Raw genomic sequence first — 24,808 nt, 5'->3', positions numbered from 1 at the left:
TCAGCCAATTTTTGAATGACGGAGCATACTCGATGGGCCAAAAGGCCTAATTCTGCTCTTATTTCTTATTGAGTTGAAATGCAGAAAAGTGTTAAGATGATGCAAACAATGATATAAAAGGGAAACGGGGGAGCAGGTGAGCAAGGTGGTACTGAGGGAAAGTAACTGTTTTTGAGCCAGGTGGTCCTGGCTATGTAGCCTCCTCCCTAATGGGAGTGGGACAAACAGTCCATGAGCAGGGTGTGTGGACATCCTTCATGTTACTGGCCCTTTTTATATATATATATATCACTGGCTGGTGCCAGTGATGCGCTGGGCAGTTTTCAGTACAGGTCAGGTAGAGCCTTCCATGTCCACCACAGTGCAGTTTCCGTTCCAAGCAGAGATGCAACTTGTTAGGATGCTCCCTAATGTGCATCTGTAGAATGACAAGAGCATGGATGTGCAAAGTCCAGCTCCCTGAAGCCTCCTCAGAAATTAAAGGCATTGGTGAGTTTTCTTGACTGCGCCAGTTGTGTTCTGGGACCATGAGAGATTGTGTGTAACGTGCACTCCCAGGTGTTTTTGAAACTGCTGTGCTGCCAATGTAAAGGGAGGTATGGATGGTGAGAGTTCTCCTGAAGTCAATAACCATCTCCTTTGTCTTGTTGACATTAAGGAAAAGGTTATTTGCCTGGCACTGGGCCTCAGGCTCTTCCACCTCCTCTCTATAGGCTGTCTCATCGTCACTGGTGACGAGTCCCACCGGTGTGTCATCGCAAACTTGACAATGTGATTGCTCAGGTGCTTGGCCCTGCAGTCATGTGTGAGCAGAGTATACAGCAATGGGGGGCACCCACGTTGAGGATGATGGGGAGGGAGAAGCTGTTGTGCATTGTGACTTATCTGGGGTCTGCAGGTTAGGAAGACCAACACCCAGTTGCACAGTGGTGCATTTAGACTGAGCAGTAGAGTTTGTTCACCATGGTCTGTGGGGCAATAGAATTGATTGCCAAACTGAGATTCAGAAACAGCATTTTGATAAAAGTGCCCTTGTTCTTTTAGCTGAGTCAGGGCCAGGTGCATGACAGATGCTATAGCACCTGTCATAGAGTGGTTCTGTCGGTAAGCATATTGGTGAGGGTCCAATGTTGCAGGAATGCTACTACTTCACAACTTGAAAGGAACGATATAGTTATGCAATCGTAATAAGAATATATTCATACAGAATTAGAGGGAACATTACATATTGGCCATGTTTTCTATCAAATAGTGAAAATTTGAGTAAATTTGTATGCAGATTTGAGAAAAGGTGGGGGGAAGTCAGGAGAACACACACAAGTTCTCACTGAAGGTTCAGCAGTCAAATGGATGATCAGCTCCAAGTTCCTAGCCACCAATATATCAGAGGAACTATCCTGTGCCAAACACATTGATATAATCATGAAGAAGGAGCCTCATCAGCTTCACTTTGTTAGGAGTTCGTGGGGATTTGGCATGTCATCACAGACACTTGCAACTTTCTATAGATGTATGGAGGACAGCATTCTAACTGGTTGCATCACAGCCTGGTATGGAGCCTCCAATATACAGGATTACAAGAGGCCGCAGAGGGTTGTAGACTCAGCTATGGACACAACCCCAACTGCCCTTAAGGACATCTTCAAGAAGCAATGGCTCAAGAAAGCAGCACCCTTCTTTAAAGACCCCCCACATCTGGGTCGTGCATACTTCATGTTGCTTCTATAGGGGAAGGAAGTACAGAAAGCTGAAGACCCACACTCAACGTTTTAAGAACAGTTTCTTCCCCTCACCATCAGATTTCTGACTGGTCTATAAACACCACCTCACTATGCATCTTTTGCATAATTTTGTGACTTAGTAAGTTCTATGTCTTGCACTCTGCTGCTGTTGCAAAACAACAAATTTCACAACATCTGTGATAATAAACACAGTTCTTTTATTGGGTAACTAACTGCTTCAGTATGGAATTGGACACTAACAATACAAAAAGGATTGCATTCTATTAGGGGAGACTTCCTTGATCTACATATTTCCAGCCCAATAAGGAACATAGATAGAAACAGGGAATTATTCAAGTTTGAGTGTAGTGACACACAACATTTTTGTAGGAGTGTTAGATCTACAAACCAAATTACTGCCGATGGTCACTCACAAGAAACAAATTTTTTTTTAAAAAAATCTACACATATTTTCAGTCACACTGAAATAACACACATTCCACAACTTTTGGTGCTTGAATGACTTTCTCTTCTTTGCTCCCTAGATGTTTTACTTGCCACATCTGCAATGCTCCTTTCACTTTGCTAAGGACCTTAATATCTCCTATATGCTCTTTAAAGCACGCGAGACTCCCTCTGATTGTTTGGGACAGCCCAAATGAAAATTAATAGTTACCAAAAACAAGTGGGACACCTGAAGTAAACAGCAAATGACAGGTGGAAATCTAGTTGAGGTCCATGGGGCTGTAAATAGTAGAATAGATAAGGGCATATTAGTTGACATGGTACCCATACAAGGGATGATTAACTAAAATTTAGACAACATGGTATAAGGAACAGTGTACTGACGAGCACCCAGGAATAATCAATAGACAAAAAAAAGCAGGAAAATATGAGTCATTTTCAGTTTTGAAGGTCATGACTCGCAGGGATCAATACTGGCATCCTAACTGCTCACACTCACAATGATTTGGAAGAGGGGATAAAATGTAACAGATTATGATTACCAATGGTATAAAGCTAGGTGGTAGTGTGGGCTGCAAGGAAAATAGATGTGTTATGTAAATGAACAAGGCATGGATGATGGAATGTTAAAGTGGAAAATGGAGTCACTTTGTTGAAAAATATTGAAGTATGCAGCAATGTCTAAGCCATGAAATAATGAAAATTACTACTGTCCAGAGGAACCTTTAATTCCTTGTGTACAAAATAGCAAGTTAACATGCAGATTAACAAGCAATTATAATTTTGATATCTGAAGAGCGATCAAACAGAGAGGCCTTGAGTTGAAGAGAATGAGGCGATCTCACTGAAATGTACAAAAATTCCTCGATGATTTGAAAGGGGGGGGTATGCACATCTGATGTTCTCCCCAACTGGGCTATGCAAAATCAAAAGATAAATGAAAACAATCTTCTATGTCCAAAGCAATTCTCTATCTAAGAGAGCTGTGGAAGCTCAATTGCACAAGAGACAGAACATTTTTTTTTAAGGAGATGTAGAAAGTGGCACTGATAGGGCTGCTGCTATTTGCTAGTTTCATTCTTCAAGCAAACTGAATTAAATCAGGACCTTGCTTTACACATTCTGGTAATCTGCTGAATATTTCAGGCCTTCTCTGCTTTTAATACAGATTTCCTACACGTGCAGTGTTAATTCAATTTGTAAAGTTAACACAAGCATTAGAATTACATGGAGCATGAACTAACAATAAACTTTGTGGGATTGAAGCAAACCTTACTGGTGGCTGAGCAGCTGGAGAGGAGTAGTGAGATGGTTCAGAAGAAAATCTCATTATGCTTTGCATGTGGCAAGTGTAAGAAGTTCCATCTTACAGGTCAAACAGGAATTGCATATTATTAAATAGGAACTAAATCCATTAGGTTTCCATGGAATATTTGGTGAACAAGGATCACAAGTTTTAGGATACTTAGGAAAATGGACAAGGATCAATCAAGTATAAAATATTTAGCTAGGGAAGTGCAATTTCAATGAATGTGGACAGACTATTCAATGACCTTTCAGAGGTTTTGAAAACATATCATGCAGCAACTATTTAGACTTCTATTGAGACTTCAGAAGGAATATTGTGAACAGATCTTCTCTTGGAAAATGTACAGATGGATAGAGGAATGCAACGACCAGGATGGTGTCTAGAAATTGTCCCTGAGGATAGATTAAGCAGGCAAGGCCTTTTGGACTTTAGAACTTAGAGGAATTAAGTGGCGATATACCTCAAACAAAATTCTTACTTGGTTTGATAACGTGGAAGCAGAGGTAATGTTTTTCCACAGCTGAGAAGTCCAGAACCAATGTCATAACAACAAAAATATTCCATTGTTTTTTTTTGAACCATCTCAACGTACTTCTATCTGGAATGATTAATCTGATGGCATGCAGGCTAAGCTTTTTTCTTTCGGTACCTTGGCACGTGTGATATTGAGCCAATTGTCAAGGGATCAAAGAACTCAGGTCTGAGATGAAGGAAAAAGATCATGCAGAGAACCTCCAGATTCCTCAGCCCTAGAAGGGTGGTAGAAGCTAAATTGTTGATTCTATGCAGGGCAAACATGAAGGTTTTCAGACATTATGGTGAAATGAAGTCAAACCAGAAAAGTGGCACTGAGACAGAAAATCATTCATTACCTTATTGAATGACAATAGGCAAGGATAGATTTTATATTGCTAATGCTAGTCTATAATTGGAAGATGTTTGAGAAACTGCTCTGAATTTTTTCAGTTACAAAGACTAATTTAAGAGCTGTACGAGCACATGACTAACAACAGATGAAATATCCAAATTTCAGAATGGAGCAAAGTGTATTCAGAGGACTAAAACTCTCACTGCAGTTGGTAATACTCAAGTAGTAATCCCAAAATCCACAGGTGATTTAAATACTCTAACAACAGAAGATGGAACAATACTTCTAAAAGACAGACCATCTGGTGAAAAAAAGCTGACATTATTAAACAATTTAATATAGAAAAGAATTTAGTATAGCACAGAGATACATTTTGGCAGGAAGACTAGAGAAAAATAAATTAAATTATGTAATCTTAAAGGAAGAAACATCTGTGATGTATTCACATAAATAATTGATATCAGAAGTTAAAGATGAAAATAGATTGGCATTATTAATACAGCAGTCTCTAAAACTTAAAATTGTTATGGGTGTACAATTCAACAATATTTTTATGCGCAGCAGATTGAAGGGTATAAGGTGATTGTCATTATTGACAAGCAAATTCAATTAGCAGAAGTTTTATAAACTGAGAAAGTTGGATGGAGATTTGCTACAATAATCATAATCCTTCACAGCTTTGAACAAAGATCCTCACGGGATTTTCAACTGGTTGGCAAGAACTACAGAAATAGAAGAAAATCCATAATCCAGAATGCATAACTTGAAAGAATGCACATTCGTTCCCCATTTTCAAGGGTGAATAGAAAAAATAGAATCAAGGGGAAAAATCTTCAAGGCTAGATTTGAAAGCAAGTGTTTGAGTGGTCTATCATTTAGGTGACACAACCACAATGGCTTCCGCATTTGATGTATCATTGTACCCTTGATAGCTTCAGATGACGGAGACTTTGTTCGAGACCGAAGTTTGAAGCCAAAAAAAAAATCAGACTTATGAGGAATCAATCAGTTATCGGAATCAATTGTGTTAAACAATCCTCGGTCACGATTAACAAAGAACAAAGCCGGATGAGAATAGAAAGAGAAAGGTGTCAAAGTATAAAGTATAATCGCGAAGGAAAAAGTGCTTTACATTTCGCTTTATAAAACGTGATAATGCTCGAGTTTGGCTATAATTCAAACTCAATCAGTAACACATCACAAAATATACCATCACTGCCTTCAAGTCGTTTATTTCCGTTAAAAAAAACTATTAGATAACGGGGAAAGAGACCAATCGACAAGATTTCTACTATTCTGAAATGTTTGTTATTAAATAAAACAACTGGGTAGATAGCAAGTTTCTATACCGCCTCAATATCGACTAACAAAAGCCATCAAAACAGGGTGCTGAACCACTTTCCATACGTGAAACGCAAAAAGGGATTGGATCAAGGACAGTGGTTAATCCCAAAATCTGGGCTGGATTCTCTTCGGAAATCTTTTCAACCCCTTCCCATTACCCTACAACCAATCACAGAAAAGTTTAAGTGTCAAGATCCATAAGAATACCATCTAACTGCAACAAGAAGGATGCATTATTTTGCTTTTGTGGCCTAGAGGCGAAATGAAGAGAAAGAAACATCCCAGCTCAGAGGTTAACACCAATCTCCGCGAGGTTCCCTTCTCCCCACCCCGCCTTCAACACACGCATCAAAATCGCTTGTGGCGAGCGTCGGTGCGTTTTCCTATTCACACCCACAATGCTGGCAGAGAAAAAAATAACTACCCATTCGGGATTAGAAACCAAAGGAAAGCAGCAAAAGGGTAAACATTAACAATTTAGCAATTAATAATAAATTGCATAGAAACACTCAACATTGGTTAAGGATAACTCTCGCAAAACTGTTATGGGGGAAAGAGAAAGAACAACAAACAGCTTTTTTTCTCTAACTGCAGAAAAACACAATAAAATGCCCCAATTGCTCAAGAAAAATATAAATTGTTTGGGATTTTCACTGCTTTTGGGAAACGAACTAATTTCTGAAAATGTGTAAAATTCCCAAAGGAAGAGCATTTTTCCCAAGACTGCCCTCTTCCTTCCCCCCTCCCCCCAATCCCTCGCGAGTTTACCCCCTTCGTTGCGGTACTAACGCACGTCCGCCATTAGAGAGCGAGCGAAACAATACGTGCGGGGGATTAAAAAGGGAAAATTAGAGGCGGGACAAGTGAAACTTTACTCAATTGACTATTATTTTCACTGATGAAATCCTAGAGCTGCATTGTACTTGTTTTGAACCCAAAGCCGTTATAACATAGCAAAAATAGAGGTTAAAGCAAGCATGGTTAATATCACATCTTACCCGATTTCCCAGAGATCTACACCGACCGCACTCGTTCTAGTCCCGGGCTAGTCTTCACGTCATTCTAACTTGATCGTAGAAGTCCCGCCTTTGCTGCATACTGGTTGGTGAATTGCTCATATTTCTCGCAAGGGGGAAGATATCCTGACCCTTCTGTGGTTCCTGCGGCCTGTCACTCTTCATGACGACGTCATCTTCCCGTCAACACGTTAGGTTGAGTCCAGAGGGTTACAGCACATTGCTCAGGATCCTGATCTGAAGAGGGCGCTCTGTGATTGGCGGGGAACCAAGTGGCAGCATATAAAAAATAAATAATAGATTAACTTCCTTCAAACTACCACCAATTTCATAGACGAGTTTTAAAGGAAAATTAGATTTTTCATATAACTGTCTATCCAATACAAGCAAGGGAGGCAATGATTGATGGGAATTGTAGTTTCTTCGGAGATGCCCTTTCAAGAGTAATGCTGAACCTAACAGCGATTGGAAAGAGCATTCTGGAGCTTCCACAATGCAATAGAGTCGACGTAGCGTCGCATGCTCGACGTCATTCAGGTTCAAGCGCTGGAGGGCTGCACTGCGGCCGCCATTTTGAGTTCATATGAGGGAAGTCGTGTCGCTTTATTTCATCTCCGTAATTAGATTTTTTTGAGTATTTGGCGGAGTCCTGGTTACAGCCTACGGACATCAGAGATGCAGTCGAATCAAATTAACCGGAATTTAAAGCAAGTGAAATTGGAGAACAGTCGTAATTCCCCAGTAAAAAGAGACTATGACACTGCGAATCTTGAAGAAATCGTGACAGGCGGAGAAGGTGAACCCCTTACAGTGGATATTAAAAATTTTCGCAGGCCAGGAGAAAAGACCTACACTCAAAGGTGCAGACTCTTCGTTGGTAATTTACCCACTGATATAACGGAAGAGGATTTCAAGAAATTATTCTGGAAGTATGGGGACCCTTCCGAGGTTTTTATCAACCGGGATCGCGGATTCGGATTTATTCGGTTGGTGAGTTGAGCATGTTTTGGTTTAATGAGACTGTAAGCGCCATGTTTGTTCATACAGCTCAAAATTCTTGTATAAAGCCAATAATACTGGAGAAAGTTATTAGACTGGGCTGCATCAGCCCAGACTCTACGTTCACGCTTCTGGTCATTTTTCTCGAATCCTTAAATTGGGATCAAAGTTTACGTATTTTAAACAATCTAAAGTATAAATTAAAACATACTGGAAATGTTAAATCTGGTCAGGCTTTAATTCACCAATTCTGTAACTGCTGACAGGTTGTCTAATGTTTTCATTAACTTGGACATTTTGCATTTGCAAGTGAGATTTAGTGGAGATAGTGCCATGGATTAAAGGTGTTGTCTCTAGATGTGCGTGTACTTAATTATTGAGTGGTATACAGCTCTTTATGAAAGGCATGTGTTGGCATTGAAGTGCCTGCAAGACTTTTGTTCACGTATGTGAAAGACAATCAAGATTATGATTTCGCATAATTGTAAGGCCGCCGTTGGCCGTTGAACTGAAATTTTGTTTATAAAAATGTTAACATTCAATGTGCAATTGGCTTGTAAGTTGCTAACAGTTTTAGTCCCAAAAATGTCTCAATGGACAGATCAGATCAGATCACGGTCAGGCTTAAATCTTAACATGTATGGAATAATATTCCAACCCATTCACTTCTAATACACGTTTTCTACTTCAGTATTAACGTTAACTTCATCTACGTTCAAAGTATTGCTGTTGTATTCCAATTAAGTGAATTATGTAGGATCTAGTTTCATTCGATATTTCATTGTACGATTGAGTATTGAAAGCTTTTACAAACTATATTTTGAAAAATAACACAAAGTTCTTGTTTACGTTCAAAACCTACTTTTTGTCAAAATTGGAAAAGGGAGTAAACAAACGTTAATAACAGTGAATATGAGTGAGATGATGGAACACCTGGGGCTACCGTTGAAAGGAGTGGAAGTAAATGATTCTATGTCTCAGTTATATTATGCAGTTATATGCTGTTATTGTTCTGCAGACTAGACTGCAAATGGAAAAATAAAAATTGAGAAACAATTATAACTGATATTTGACCCTGGAACACTGCAGTATACCCAGATGGAAGCTGTACAATCTTGCATTGGGTCTCGTAGTAGAGTAGGATACCACAGTCTGGTGGATGAAGGTGAAAATGCAGAATTAAAGTGGAAGACAATTGGAAGTTGAGAGATATGAGAGTCCAGTAGACTTCATGTTATCACCCAGAAATGTCAATATCACTTTGCTGCCATGGGTTTTGCTTGAACTACTGAATACTTCTAGCATATTTTTCTCATTTTAGGCTGCAGTATGTGCTGCTTCTTTCCTTTCTGAAAGATGAATGCTCCTGAAGTCTGTGTTTGTTTTCACCAATTAAAGGAAACTGGTTTGTGAACACTTAGAATGTAGTTTTTAAGAAGTTATTTTTCTTTGATCGTATATTGACCAGTAGTAAAAAAGAGCAAGAAAAGTTGGGGAATATAGATCAATTTGCTTTATCTATTAAGTTTCTGTAATTATTTGTCAAGAATTTGGAAACTCATAACTTGGTAGAAACGTCATGGTTTTATTAAAAAAAACTTGCATTTGTCAAAAATGAGGGATTTGTAACTATATAGTTAAAAGGAGTGAGTAGGAAGTTACTGTATCTGGATTATCAAATGCTTTGGAAAGTGCATGGTCTTTGCATAAACAGAACACTTTTTAAAAAAAAAAATTATTAAACAAAATATACTTCATTCCAAAATAAAATTATATACAATAACCATTCAAAGACTTTCAATTCTTTACAGTTGGTACCATTACTGTCCTTGCATTTTCAAAGTTCTAATGTTTTGCCACCCACGTGGCACTTTGTTCTTTGATATTTACATTCAGGGGGTATACTCCCAACCCCCCACCCCTCAACTCCCATGGGAGAAGGACCCTAGAGTTTGGTCCTTCCCCACCGGGCCCTTAGGATGGCTGCACCGAGTTTGAGTGCATCCCTCAACACGTACTCCTGCAGCCGAGAATGTGCCAGTCGGCAGCATTCCACCACGGACATCTCCGTGTGCTGGTAGACCATCAAGTTTCGGGCCGACCAAAGAGCGTCTTTGACTGAGTTGATGATCTGCCAGCAGCAGCGGATGTTGGTCTCGGTGTGTCCCCCCAGAAGACTTGGCTCTTCACCAATACTCCTGAGATTAATGCCACTAGTAGTAGGCCTCAGTTAGTCTCAATATACCATGGATTTGCATCTTGGGAAGTTTCCAGGGTGCAAGCCTGGGCACGTTTTTTTTTTGTGGAAGACCGGCAGTTGCCCAAGCTGCAAGTCTCCCCTCTCCACACCACCGATGTTGTCCAAGGGAAGGGCATTAGGACCCACTATGCCTGAGCTAGTCACAATTTTTATTACCAATTAAGATGAGATAATGTAGCTGTTAGTTTATGATACTGTAGACTGAGAAGAGAATGTAGAGACTGAAAATATATTGAAGTAAAGAGATTGAATAGTAAGATGAATAATTGGATAATATTAAAACAAAATGAGATGCAAAAGACTGCAGATGCTTAAATCTGGAGCAACAGAATTAAGTTTATTATCACTGATAATGAGGTAAATAGTTTACCACAATCACCACACACAATGAAGCGGGGAACAAAGGAGAATGAATTTGAGGGATGAGCCATGCTGATGTGATGGAGTTGGAATGAGCGATTCATAGAGGAGGAGTTGAAGCAGAGGAGTTTAGATGAGTGCAAGGTTGGATCGCTCTAAGCACCAAGCCAATTTGGAGAGTTAGAGAATGGCTTCAGGCTGGGCAACAAAGGCTAGGCCCGTAGTGGTTTGCTGCAGCAGGTCCTGATCTACTATTTGGACAATTTAAACACCGTCCCAGACAGACTGGAAAGTCGTTGTCAGGAACAGAGGTGAGAGCCAGGCCAGTTTCACTTGCTCTTTTGCAATGATCACTCCTCTCTCCGCGGCTCTGAGGCTGTGAGACTGCCTGTGCTGCTGTACTTTATGTCTGTCAGCTTCACAGCGACTTGCTCTGCTAATATGATGAACTCAGACCAAGGCTTTGGCCTACTCTGGGCTGTTCCAGGGATTTGGATTTAAGGACTCAATTTGGTTGAGAAAGCTCTTGCTCATTTCTATTTGCATGATTTCTGGGTGTTAGTCTTTATTTTTCTTTATTGATTTTTTTGGGGAGGGTCCTTGAGACAAATCTCAAGGTTATATAATATGTACATTCTTTGATAAATGTTTTACAGTAGCTGGATAGTGAAAATATAAATAGTACTATACGCCACAAACATAAATTAAAAGTGCACAAGAGAAGTCACACTGAAGTATTCTTTGACTGCTCAGAAATCTAATAGCAGATGGAAAGAAGTTATTCCTAAAATTTTGAGTATTACCTGCCCAGTGGTGGTAATGAGAAGAGGGCATGTCCTGAATGGATTTTTCAAGATGTCCAATGGTTTTGCCTGTGATGGAGCTGGCTGAGTCCATAACCCTGTGCAGCCTCTTTCGATCCTGAGCATTGGAACCTCCATACCAAGCAGTGTTGCAACCAGTCAGAATGCTCTTCACTGTATGTCTGTAGAACTTTACAAGAGTCTTTACTGTCATATCAAATCTTGTCAAACTCCTAATGAAGTCGAGCTGCTGAAAAGCTGCCTTCTGTCCCTATAGAAAAGAGCTGAGGAACTTATTTTTTTTAAAAAAATTTTAAATTAGTTTTTCAAAACATTTTACAAAATTAAAAACCCCAAATCCCAATGAGGAGCATTAATACAGTGCAAGATTAAGCATACAATAACAATATGCTACAAAGGAAGAGAATTTAACAAAAAAGCACCTAAATTAAAGACAAGTGAGCTTAGTGTCCTCCCCAAGCCCCACAACACAAGAAAAAAACAACAACTCCAGACCAACCACCGCACAGTATAGAGAGTATAAGTCCGGACAGTCAAACTCCCAGACTGTGAATACACTTAGCAACAGAGGATAATAATGCCTGCTACCAGGAAAAAAAAAGGGAGCTGAAAGCAAGCTGAAAAGAAGAAGAAAAAAGAAAAAAAAAACCCTAGTCAAGAGGAAGGTTATGAAAGTACTCGATAAAAGGTCCCCAGACCTTATGGAACTTTAGATCCGAATTAAGAACTGAATAATGAATTTTTTCGAGGTCCAAGCAGGCCATAATGTCGTTAAGCCATTGCGCATGAGTGGGCGGTGCAACATCTCTCCATCTAAGGAGGATCAAGCGTCTCGCCAGGAGAGAGGCAAAGGATAGTATTCGGCATTTGGTCGGACCCAGACATAAATCTGTCTCGCCCCAAAAACCGAACAGAGCAATTAAGGGGTTAGGTTCTAGGTGCTGATTCAGAATACCCGATAATGTAGTGAAGACATCTTTCCAGAATTTCTCCAAGCTAGGACAGAACCAGTACATATGAATGAGAGAGGCCACGCCCCTCTTGCATTTATCACAGAGCGGACTAATACCAGGGTAGAATCGAGATAGCTTAGATTTAGACATATGGGCTCTGTGAACAATCTTAAACTGTAAGAGGCAATGGCGAGCACAAAGAGAGGTTGAGTTAACCGATTTGAGAACTGAGTCCCAGCTCTCCTCGGATAAGGAGATATTTAAATCCTGCTCCCAGGCCATTTTAATTTTATCCACGGGGCCCTTCGTAAGGCTGCTAGTTTATCTCGGATAATTGAAATTAAACCTTTACCTAGTGGATTAATGGAAAGAAATAGGTCCATAGCATTTTTCGCAGGCATTTCAGGAAAGTTAGGAATTAAAGGAGCAGTAAAGTGTCGGATTTGGAGATATCTGAAAAAGTGAGCGTTAGGCAGGTTGAACTTAACGGAGAGCTGCTGAAAAGAAGCGAAGCGATTATCAATGAAGAGATCTTCAAAATGTCTAATGCCCTTCCTGTACCAAACATGGAATGCTGAATCATACGTAGTAGGTAAAAAAAAGGTGATTATGTGCGACAGGGCTAGAAACGGAAAACCCCTGGAAACCATAGCATTTTCTGAACTGAGCCCATATACGCAAAGTGTGTCTAACCAGAGGATTAGCTATTGATCTGGGCAGACTGCTAGGGAGTGCAGAGCCAAGAAGTGCAGATATAGATAATTCTTTAGTGGAGCTCAACTCCATTGCCACCCAGTTAGGGCACTCGGGTTGGCCGTGGAAGAAAGACCAGAAGGCAACACAATGTATATTAGCTGCCCAGTAATATAAGCCAAAGTTAGGTAAAGCCATGCCACCCTCTTTTTTAGATTTTTGGAGGTGGATTTTATTAATTCTAGAGCGCTTATTCTGCCACAGATATGACAAAATAATAGAGTCTAAGGAATCAAAAAAAGATTTAGGAATAAAAATTGGGATAGATTGAAATAAGTATAAAAATTTGGGGAGAACAAACATTTTAACAACATTAATACGACCTACCAAGGACATAGATAGAGGTGACCATTGTACCAGACTCTGTTTTATAGCATATGAAAGATTGACAGAGTTTTCACGAAAGAGATCTTTAAACTTCCTTGTGACTGTAATTCCAAGATAAGTAAATTGATTATGGACTACTTTAAAAGGGAGATCACGAAATATTAGTTCTTGTGCTTCTTTATTAATTGGGAAAAGTTCACTCTTATGTAAGTTGAGTTTATAGCCAGAGATCTGGCTAAACTGGTCAAGAAGTGAAAACATTAGAGGTAAGGATGTAGACGGATTTGAGAGAAAGAGTAATAAGTCATCAGCATAGAGAGAAACTTTATGCTCAACACTCCCTCTCCAAATCCCGGTCAATTCAGGACAATTTCGAAATGCTATCGCCAGAGGTTCTATAGCCAAATCAAAGAGAAAGGGACTTGAGGGGCATCCCTGACGGGTGCCACGTTTGAGATTAAATACTTGGGATTTCTGAAAATTAGTTAGAACAGAAGCAGTAGGACACAGGTACAGCAATTGGATCCAAGAGATGAAACTTTGGCCGAGGTCAAATTTTTCTAAGACTGCAAAAAGATAGTTCCACTCTATACGGTAAAATGCTTTCTCTGCATCAAGGGAGATAACACATTCAGGAGTCCCAGTTGGAACTGAGTATAAAATATTAAATAGACGCCGAATGTTAAAAAAAGGGAGACGGTTTTTAATAAAGCCTGTTTGGTCATCAGAGATAATGGAGGGAATAACGGTTTCTAATCTATGAGCCAACACTTTAGCTAAGATCTTTACATCAACATTGAGCAGAGAGATCGGCCTGTACGAGGAACACTCTGTTGGGTCTTTGCCCTTTTTTAAAAGAAGAGTAATAGATGCCTCATTGAAAGAGAGTGGCAATTTGCCGTAATTAAACGAGTCAGAGAATACTGAAAGTAACTGAGGAGAAAGAAGTGAGGAGAATGATTTATAAAATTCCACAGGGAACCCATCAGGTCCAGGAGATTTCCCTGAGGACAGTGCAGAAATTGCAAAAGATATTTCTTCTGGTGATATAGGCGCATTGAGTTTGGCTTTGAAATCAGATGAAAGTGAGGGGATATTCAGATTCTGTAAAAATTGATCCACAGAGATATTGTCATTCAGGGATTCAGAGGAATAAAGCCGAGAATAAAATTTTTTAAACGCATCATTAATTTCTAAATGATCCGATGTAAAGTCTCTGTTCTCCTTCCGGATCTTTGTAATATGTTGCTTGGCTTTGGAACGCCTCAGCTGATTGGCTAGGAATTTACCAGACTTATCCCCATGAATGTAAAAGCGGCTCTTGCTTTCGAGAAGTTGGCGTTCGACAGGTTGAGTGGACAGAAGGTTAAATTTAGTTTGGAGTTCAACGCGCTTCTTGTATAATTCAGGGTTCTTAGTTTGGGCATATATTTGATCCAAATCTTTAATCTGGTTAATGAGGTCTGCTCGATCTGCATGGGATCTTCTATTGAGATTTGCTGTGTAAGAGATTATTTGACCCCTCAGATATGCTTTCATGGCATCCCAGACAATCTGGGATGGCACTTCAGGTGATGTATTAGTGTTAAAATAAAAGGTTATCTGGTCCTTAATAAATTTTACAAAATCATCATCCGATAATAAAGTTGAATCGAACCGCCAGTGTTTGTTCCTCTGAGGGAGACCAGGAAAGTTCAGAGAGAGGATAATTGGGGCATGGTCAGAGATCAGTATACTCTGATAGTCACAAGAGTGGGCAAATGGGATAAGTTGGTTATCGAGTAAGAAATAGTCAATTCTAGTGAAGGTATGGTGAACATGTGAGAAAAAAGAATAATCTCTCTCCGTAGGATGGAGGAAACGCCATATATCAGAGATACCAAAATTAGAGAGAAACGATTGAATAGCTAAGGCAGATTTAGTAGGTAGATCTGGTAACAGAGGACGATCGGTCCAGTTTAGGATCCAACCAACAGTTGAAGTCACCACCCAATATAAGAGAGTATGAGTTTAAGTCTGGTAGTGAGGAAAAAAACCATTCAAAAAAGTTAACATCATCAAAGTTGGGGGCATACAGGTTTGCTAGTGCAACTTTAGTGTTATATAGTTTACCAGAAACAATAATAAAACGGCCATTTGTATCAGATATTTTATTATGGAGTTCAAAAGGAATATTTGAGTTAATAAGAATGGAAACTCCCCTAGCTTTAGCGGCAAAGGATGAATGAAAATGCTGACCCGCCCACTTTGACAGAAGCTGGGAGTTATCAAAACAACGAATATGAGTTTCTTGGAGGAAAGCAATGTCAGCTTTGAGTTGTTTAATATGTGAGAATACCTTCCTCCTTTTAACAGGGTGGTTCAGTCCCTTTACATTCCAGCTCACGAATTTAAGTGCACCAGCCATTATCAATTACTAATGCATAAAAGGCAGCAGGCATATAAAAAGTCAAGCAGTACAATAGCAGTCTGGAAGCAGAGATGTAAACATAGATTCATAAGGTCAAAATATAAACATGTCCTAAGCAATAAAGAGATGTTGGAACTGGAAAACCCACCCCATCCGCACAACCCAAAACTAGACGGCTACCAAAACAAGTAGCTAGCTCTACCAAAAAAATTAACCCAAATACAACTTCCAGATCTGTGTCATTAACAACAGTTCCGTATAAATACTATAGCAAATAATAACTAGTTTATGCACTAGAAAACATAACTACAGATTAGAACACCTTCTGCAGAAATATACAACTTAATACAGAGAAAATCAGAAGAAAACCAAAACTAACCTACCCACGAAAAATTATAGAAGAATAAAGTAAGAGAAAGGGAAAAAAAAGGTAAGAAGGAAAAAGAAAAAAGAAGAGGAAGGGGAAAATTATAAATTCAAGACGAGTATTTATCAACCATTTACAGAGAAGGGAGAAAAAAATTCAGAGATTAGAAAAAAGGGGTGAAGAAAAGAAAAAGATAAAATAAATAAATATTTAAAACAAAGGAAAAATAAATCAGCAGATGAACTGTGAACCGACAAACAAGGAGGCCTTCACTAAAGACTTCGAACCTCTAAAACAAGTTAGAATTAGTTGTAGAACTCTGTAGGTAAAGTTATACAAGAATAAAAATAGATTACACACACACCAAATCCCGGAAGAGATTGTCAACAGCCCTTAAAGTTTCAATGAATAATGTCTGAGTGATTCAAGTGAATTCCGAGTCCAGAGAAAGTAATTTTACTACGAGGAGTACTTATCCACCATTTTAGGAGGTCCGATCAGATTCCGAAGATGACTGGATAGCCGGAAGACTTGCCACAAACGCTTCAGCTTCCTTTGCTGATTTGAACCACTTGTATTTCCCGGTATTAAGCTTGATTCGCAGATCAGCAGGGTTACGAAGGGAAGGTTTGAAACCACGATCAAAAAGCACTTTCATTGCGCCTTTAAACTCAGCGCGCATCTTTAAGGTCTGGGGTGCAAAATCTTCCACAAAGTGAATGGTTGTATCCTTGAAAGGAAGCGACCCCCTGCGACGTGCCTCTACGATCAGACTGTGTTTTACCTGGTATTGATGGAAACACAAGACTACTGGTCGCGGACGGGAGCCCAGAATTCCGGGGGGAGCGTAAACTCTGTATGCCCGTTCGAGCTCGGGCGGCTTCGGAAGCAAATCTTTCCCGAATAACTCACAGAGAAACTCGGCGAAAAACTTCACGGTTGATCCCTTTTCAGTCGCCTCTGGTAATCCCAGAATTCTGATGTTACAGCGTCTGCTGCGATTTTTGAGATCCACCATTTTGGAAAGAAGTTTGTTAGACTTTTCCTCTAAGCTGGAACAGAGAGTCTCCAAGTATCGAACACAACTTTCTAAATCTTCAGAAGTCGAATCGATGCGAGATAAGTGTTCAGCATGTTTGTCCACTTTATCGTTGATCCGATCCAGTTTGTCTTCTAACTGTTTGAAAGCGGTTTTAAATTCCTTTAAGATTTCATCTCGGAGCTTTCCAAGCGCAACCAGAGTCTCGTCCGACGGGGTCATAGCTTCTTTTCTCCCGGATTTAGAACTCTTGCTAGACATTGTAAGTTAGATATATTCACAGGCAAGTAAGAGATACCGAAATAATTCCTAACTAAGGTTTAAAAAATGGAGACATTTAGTGCAAAGGTAAATCGCCATCTTACCGGAAGTCCCTGAGGAACTTATTTAGTGAGAATGTAGTAATTCTGTGGAATTCGTCACATTTGGCTGTGGAAGCCAAGTTATTGGGTATATTTAAAATGGTTAATAGGTTCTTGATTAGGAAGGATTTCAAAGGGGAGAGAAGGCAAGAGAATGCGATTGAAAGGGAAAATAAATCGTCCAACATTGAATGTCAGAGCAGATTCAATGGGCTAAACAGACAGACATACTTTATTGATCCCGAGGGAAATTGGGTTTCGTTACAGTCGCACCAACCGAGAATAGTGTGGAAATGTAGCAATATAAAACCATAAATAATTAAATAATAGTAGGTAAATTATGCCAAGTGGAAATAAGTCCAGGACCAGCCTATTGGCTCAGGGTGTCCGACGCTCCAAGGGAGGAGTTGTAAAGTTTTGATGGCCACAGGTGTTGCATCTCGGTGGAATGAGTCTCTGGCTGATTGTACTCCTGTGCCTAACCAGAACATTATGGAGTGGATGGAAGTCATTGTCCAAGATGGCATGCAACTTGGACAGCAACCTCTTTTCAGACACCATCGTCAGAGAGTCCAGTTCCACCCCCACAACACCACTGGCCTTACGAATGAGTTTGTTGATTCTGTTTGTGTCTACTACCCTCAGCCTGCTGCCCCAGCACACAACAGCAAACATGATAGCACTGGCCACCACAGACTCTTAGAACATCCTCAGCATCATCCGGCAGATGTTAAAGGGCCTCAGTCTCCTCAGGAAGTAGAGACGGCTCTGACCCTTCAGACAGCCTCAGTGTTCTTTGACCAGTCCAGTTTATTGTCAGTTCGTATCCCCAGGTATTTGTAATCCTCAACCATGTCCACACTGACCCCTTGGATGGAAACAGGGGTCACCGGTGCCTTCGCCCTCCTCAGGTCCGCCACCAGCTCCTTAGTCTTTTTCACATTAAAAAGATGCTGCAGGTGATTCTGCTCGCACCATGTGACAAAGTTTCCCACCATAGCCCTGTACTCAGCCTCATCTCCTTTGCTGATGCATCCAACTATGGCAGAGTCATCAGAAAACTTCTGAAGATGGCAAGACTCTGTGCAGTAGTTGAAGTCCGAGGTGTAGATGGTGAAGAGAAAGGGAGACAGGACAGTTCCCTGTGGAGCCCCAGTGCTGTTGAGCACTCTGTTTGATACACAGTGTTGCAAGCGCCTAAAACACCTAATTTTGCTCCTATGATTTATGGCCTTTCATGATTGCATCAGTGTGTGTGGCTCAAGATGGGATTTCTGAGATATTGATGCCCGGGAACTTCAGTTGCTCACTCATTCCACAGTTAACCCTTCAATTAAGACAGGTGTATGTTCTCCCGACTTCTCAGTTATGGCCAGGTAGGCGGTATAAAGAGGAGCAGGGGAGGATTGATAAAGGAGTTGAGGTGATTGGTGGACTAGTGGTAACACTGTTGAACATATTGACCAAATGACACTAAGGAACAGAAAAGGTGACAAAGTAGATATAGCCCAGTTCATCACAGGTGAAGCCCTCTCAACCACTGAGTACATTTACAAGGAGTGCTGCTGCAGAAAAGTAGGATCCATCATTAGACCCTCACCATCCAGGCTAGGCCCTCTTCTGGATATTACCTTGAGTTACAGGTACAGAAGCTTTAGGCCCTCCACCAACAGCTTCAGGAACAATTATTACCCTCCTGAGCCATGGTGGATAGCCTAATTATTTTTATTTTTACAGTTTGTCTTTTGAACATTGGTGTTTGTCGGTCTTTAGTTTTTCATGTAAATGCCTATAAAAATGAATCTCAAAAGTACTGTATTGTAACACATGTTCCTTGATAAGAAGTTTACTTTGAACTTTTGAATGTGTAGTTTTGCAAAGCACTTTTTATGTATTTTGTATTAAGTTTTCTTATGCTGAATGTTCCTTCTCACAGATGCTGCTTGGCCCACTGATTTTCTTCAGAGGTTGTTGCTTGAATTTATGTACACTTCAATGGGAGGAAGAAATATGACATCTTGAAATCATCATTTAAATGTTAATGCTTGTTTCTGAGAGCATAAACTTGCTAATTTAGGGAGCAATAGGAAAAGTCAATGTTACAAGGAATTGAAATATAAAAATAAGTCCTTGATCATATGGCCAGGGCTTGGACATTTAATTTCGAATTGTGTGTATTGTGGATTTTCAAACCTAAAGATAGAGATACATGCCCTGTAGTTTATCCAGTTTAGTGCTTCTCTGGAGAGTTTCAAAGGATGAAATGACCTCTGAGTTGGATTAATGAGAAAGATTCCCAGAACACATATTCTGCAAATGCTGGAAATTCAAAGCAACATACACAAAATGACCAAGGCTCTTGGCCCAAAATGTTTATTTCCATTGTTACGTAACCCCGTAACCAGGTAACTTACCAGCAAAGATAGATGGATCAGCTGAGTCGGATGCTACTATTTTCAAACGTTTTATTCAAAAAAGGGCACAAACGTATGGTTAATACAAAACATTCAGATCATATACATCGTCAAACTCAATCTAAAACACCGGTGTAACCATAATCAATCAGAAATAAGCTCTACAGTTGTCTAGGGGTAATACTGAGTCCAATTGAAATATAAAGAGTCACTCAGAAGTTTGCAGGCTTTTCCCTTTTGGGAACCGCTGGGGTTTTCACGTTGTAGAGAGAAAGAGATGATTTAGAAAAGATAAACACTTGCCCGTCGTCTTGGCAGAGCAAATCCTTGGAATCAGGGGAACAGACTTCCCCGTTGTTATTTAAAAGCAGTCTTTCGTTGGTTCTAGCCACAGATTCAAATTCGGAATCTAACGCACGTGGCTTCCTTCAAAATGGCGTCCCGCTCCCACGGGAATCGATATAGTGTTTCCTTGGTGTCTCCTGGGTGCGTCTGAGGGTTCCCCCCCTCAGACCCGCCTTTATACTTCTTCACGGGATCGCAGGTGTCAATCAAGTTGCAGGTAATGCGATCTCTCTCTCAACCAGCCCACTTTGCCCGAGGGCTTTTCACGTGGTCTCCATGAGACAATAGTCAAGGTCACCTTTATTCTGCTTCTTGGGAGAACGTGGCCTCTCTCTCTCTCCCATTTTTCTGTGTCCATTCCGCACGTCTCTTCCTCTTTTGGGTCAGTTGACCCCCCTTAACTAGGGTTCTTGCGATTCTCACAAAGGAGGGGGCCAACGGCATAACACCATCGATGCTGCCTGACCTGCATAGTTCCTCCAGCATTTTGTGTATGTTGCTTTGCATTTCTAGCATCTGCAGATTTCTAGGGACTGTTTACATTTCTGGGGAGTCTGAAGTTACCTTTGCAATAAGTAGTCATAGTTGAGATTCGGGAAATTTTTAGGCACAAAGGTAATTGGAAATTCGGCAAAAAATGTGTTCATGTCAAATGATCACCCAAGGTCTCACTCAATTATAGTGTAGACTTCAGGGTATGTGAAGGAACTCAGCAGGTTATGCAGCATCTCTAGAAAGGAATAAAGATTCTTCCTGTGCCTATTTTCTTTGATTGAGAGAGGACTGGTTGCTACATTTGGCCAATCAACATCTAAATTGTGGATTAAACCTATGATTTGTTGAATGAAGGACATGGCTTTAGTTTTTCAATAGTCATACAATATACAGTGGCATGTAAAAGTTTGGGCACCCCTGTTCAAAATTTCTGTTACTGTAAATAGCTAAGTGAGTAAAAGATGACACATTTCTTTAATATTACTTTTTTTATTTCCAAGATTACTTTTTTATTTCCAATTTTTACAGTTTCAAAATAACAAAAAAGGAAAAAGGCCCGAAGCAAATGTTTGGGCACCCTGCATGGTCAGTACTTAGTAACACCCCCTTGGGCAATTATCACAGCTTGTAAATGCTTTTTGTAGCCAGCTAAGAGTCTTTCAATTCTTGTTTGGGGATTTTCACTCATTCTTCCTTGCAAAAGGCTTCTAGTTCTGTGAGATTCTTGGGCCATCTTGCATGCACTGCTCTTTTGAGGTCTGTCCACAGATTTTTGATGATGTTTTGGTCGGGGGACTGTGAGGGCCATGGCAAAACCTTCAGCTTGCGCCTCTTGAGGTAGTCCATTGTGGATTTTGAGGTGTGTTTAGGATCATTATCCTGTTGTAGAAGCCGTCCTCTTTTCACCTTCAGCTTTTTTATAGATGGTGTGATGTTTGCTTCCAGAATTTGCTGGTATTTAATTGAATTCATTCTTCCCTCAACCAGTGAAATGTTCCCCATGCCACTGGCTGCAACACAAGCCCAAAGCATGATCGATCCACCCCCATGCTTAACAGTTGGTGAGGTGTTCTGTTCATGAAATTCTGCGCCTTTTTTCTCCAAATATACCTTTGCTCATTACGGCCAAGAAGTTCTATTTTAATTTCATCGGCCCACAGGATTTGTTTCTGAAATGCATCAGGCTTGTTTAGATGTTCCTTTGCAAACTTCTGATGCTGAATTTTGTGGTGAGGACGCAGGAAAGGTTTTCTTTTGATGACTCTTCCATGAAGGTCATATTTGTGCAGGTGTTGCTGCACAGTAGAACAGTGCATCATCACTCCAGAGTCTGCTAAGTCTTCCTGAAGGTCTTTTGCAGTCAAACGAGGGTTTTGATTTGCCTTTCTAGCAATCCTATGAGCAGTTTTCTTGGTCTTCCAGACTTGACCTCCACCGTTCCTGTTAATTGCCATTTCTTAATTACATTATGAACGGAGGAAACGGCTACCTGAAAACACTTTGCTATCTTCTTATAGCCTTCTCCTGCTTTGTGGGCATCATTTATTTTAATTTTCAGAGTGCTGGGCAACTGCTTAGAGGAGCCCATGGTTGCTGAATGTTGGGACAAGGTTTGAGGAATGAGGGTATTTATAAAGCTTTGAAATTTGCATCACCTGCCTTTCCTAACGATGTCTGTGAACAGTTAGCCATAGCCCTAACAAGCTAATTAAGGTCTGAGACCTTGGCAAAAGTTATCTGAGAGCTCAGATCTCTTGGGGTGTCCAAACTTTTGCATGGTGCTCCTTTTTTCACTCTAAAATTGTACAAAACAAAAATAATACACTAATCTTGCATAAAATGTTGAAAAGAATGTTTCATCTTTAACTTTATGACTTTTGGAGATCATTTAATCTTTTACTCACTTAGCTATTCACAGTAACAGAAATTTTAACCGGGGTGCCCAAACTTTTGCATGCCACTGTATATATTATTTTTTATTAATGAAGATTCTGCTTCTCAATGTTTAGTTATCTTTTACCTTATTTAATCTGAGATTCGTCCACTTGAATTTAAACTACTTTTGGACAGGCCATTGAAAGATCTTGAAGATAATTATAAAAACCAGCTATTATCTGCAGAGCAGAAAAGGTGTTACACTTTTTGAATATTGTCCAGCATGATTTGAAGTTTCTGTTTAGTAGATTTTCTAAAGGACAGCATTAACAAAGAAAGTTTATTTAACCAAGCTTACATTATCTGATCAGCCTGTAAACTGAGAACCAATTAGCTAGTTACCTGTTCAGCTTTGAGGGAGTGCTAAGAGCTTTTTCTATTTTTCAAAATCAAACAACCACAGTTAGGTTTTATTATCACTGACATATGTTGTAAAATTTGTTGTTTTGTGGCAGCAGTACAGAGCAGAATGTAAAGCTTGTTATCAGTTACAAAATGGTGAAAAAAATAAATAATGAGATAGTATATAGCATTTATGGTTTCATGGATGGTTTTGAATTTTTGATGGGGGGGGAGAGAAGAATCTATTCTTAAGATATTTAGTGTGGGTCTTCAGGCTCCTATACCTGCCCTTTGATGGTATTAATGAGAGAGCTTGTCCAAGATGTTGAGGGCCTTGAGGAAGTGCCCCTTGAAGATGACCTTGATGGTGTGCTCATGATGGAGCTGTCTGAGTCTACAGCATCGTGGAATCCAGTGCATTAAAGGCTCCTTACCAGGCTGTGATGCAGGCAATCAGAATGCTTTCTACCGTATATCTGTGAAAATGGTCATTTTTGATAAAATACCAACTATCAAACTCCCCTTGAAGCAGAACAGCTGGCATGCCTTTTTTTTGTGATTGTGTCAATGTATTGGACACAGTATGGATCCTTTTAGCTTGAAGCTGCTCATCCTTTCCATCACTCAATGAGGACTCGTGCATGTTCTCCCGACTACCCCTTCTTGACCTCTGCAATCAATTCCTCGATCTTGTCGGCATGCAATTCTTTCTAAGAATCATTCTTCATTGCTGTAGTGTGGAAATGCTTCCATTAGTATCTTAAATGTGATTATTTGTTTGCATCTGTTAAGAATTTTCCAAATTGTTGCATTTCTGAGAAGTGTATGTAAAATCATGAAATATATTGCATTGATTAAGTCTTTTTGATAAATTTGGTGTAATTAATGAAATGAAGCAGAGGCAAAATATTCTGATTGTTGCATAGATTGTGGAATGAAAATTGAGAAGGGTGTCTTTGCAGTGAAATAACAGATGGTCTGGTAAATGTTATAGTGACATGCCCAGCAAATATAGGCAGTTGGGAAACCTTTGGATATGGTGTCAGCAGAATTAATTTCAGAGAACTGTGAGGAGTTATTCAGAATGGAGATTGATGCATTTATGGATATTTGGGGGGAAATATGGACAAATGTCACTGAGATGGAAATTTATCTGTAAACCTGTTTGATAATAATGGCCGGTTAATCTACTCTTAATTAAGTACTTGGGTAGGAAATGAAATGTGAAGATTGAACTTAGTTTTTTTTAATCTGTCCAGTAAACAGTTTACTGGAGTATCTCAGTGGGTTAAATAGCATCTGTAAGGTGAGGAATTATCAATTTTTCGGTTTAAAAGCTTATTCTGAGTTTGAAGCAGGAACATTAACAAATCTTTCTCCCAAACCCTTTCCCTGCCAGTAAATGCTGCTAACCACCTTGAGTTCCTTCAGCAGATACTGCTTTTTCAGGTTTCATCATCCGAGTCTCCATTTACTTGCACAGAATCAGTGATTCTTTTCAAATAAAGGGTTACCAACCTTCCTTGGCATAAAACTGAGACCTCAATATGAAATTTATCACACTTGCTCTTCAAGAAGACACTTTTGTACAATTGAGCTCATTGAGATACATTAATGGAGCTGACAGGACCAGTGATGTCCTATTGCAATGCTGTCTGGTAGCTGATGTCCCTGTTTAATTAATTTAAAAAGTAAATCGACCTAAAACTTTTGGTGACCTTGAATAAACAAAGCAGTATTGGAATTATGAAAGCATAATTCAAGTTTTAAAGCAGAATGTTATGAACCTGTTGTGGATTACCTTCATTTAACTTGGTGAGACTAGAATGTCTTAACACACCTAAACTGAAATTTTGATAAAATAACAATTAACTTGCATTTCCAATTGATAACATGCTTT

The 24,808-nt window shown here is 39.8% G+C and overlaps 2 protein-coding genes across 7 annotated transcripts in view; one reads left to right on the top strand and one right to left on the bottom strand.

The window, feature by feature from the left end:
* zmym2 (zinc finger, MYM-type 2) overlaps positions 1–6,774 on the bottom strand; it is a 151,955-nt gene extending 145,181 nt beyond the window's left edge. For 4 of the 5 annotated variants that reach the window (XM_073043675.1, XM_073043679.1, XM_073043680.1 and 1 more), the window contains exon 1: positions 6,706–6,774. The gene's annotated coding sequence lies outside the window, so the exon portion shown is untranslated. The remainder of the gene's footprint in view (positions 1–6,705) is intronic. The other variant, XM_073043676.1, reaches the window with a different exon arrangement.
* Positions 6,775–7,267: 493 nt separating this feature from the next.
* The window catches only part of LOC140726821 (paraspeckle component 1-like), a 134,212-nt gene continuing 116,671 nt past the window's right edge, over positions 7,268–24,808 (top strand). For both annotated transcript variants that reach the window (XR_012098736.1, XM_073043674.1), the window contains exon 1: positions 7,268–7,713. Coding sequence is in view for 1 of the 2 variants with exons in the window: in XM_073043674.1 (XP_072899775.1) it covers positions 7,399–7,713 (315 nt within the window). In the remaining variant the exon portion in view is untranslated. The remainder of the gene's footprint in view (positions 7,714–24,808) is intronic.

Source organism: Hemitrygon akajei, chromosome 4 (genome assembly GCF_048418815.1).
Source record: "Hemitrygon akajei chromosome 4, sHemAka1.3, whole genome shotgun sequence".
In the NCBI taxonomy this organism is placed as follows: Eukaryota; Metazoa; Chordata; class Chondrichthyes; order Myliobatiformes; family Dasyatidae; genus Hemitrygon; species Hemitrygon akajei.
Note: the sequence above shows the minus strand (reverse complement) of the source record. Positions and strands in the feature narration are given on the sequence as shown.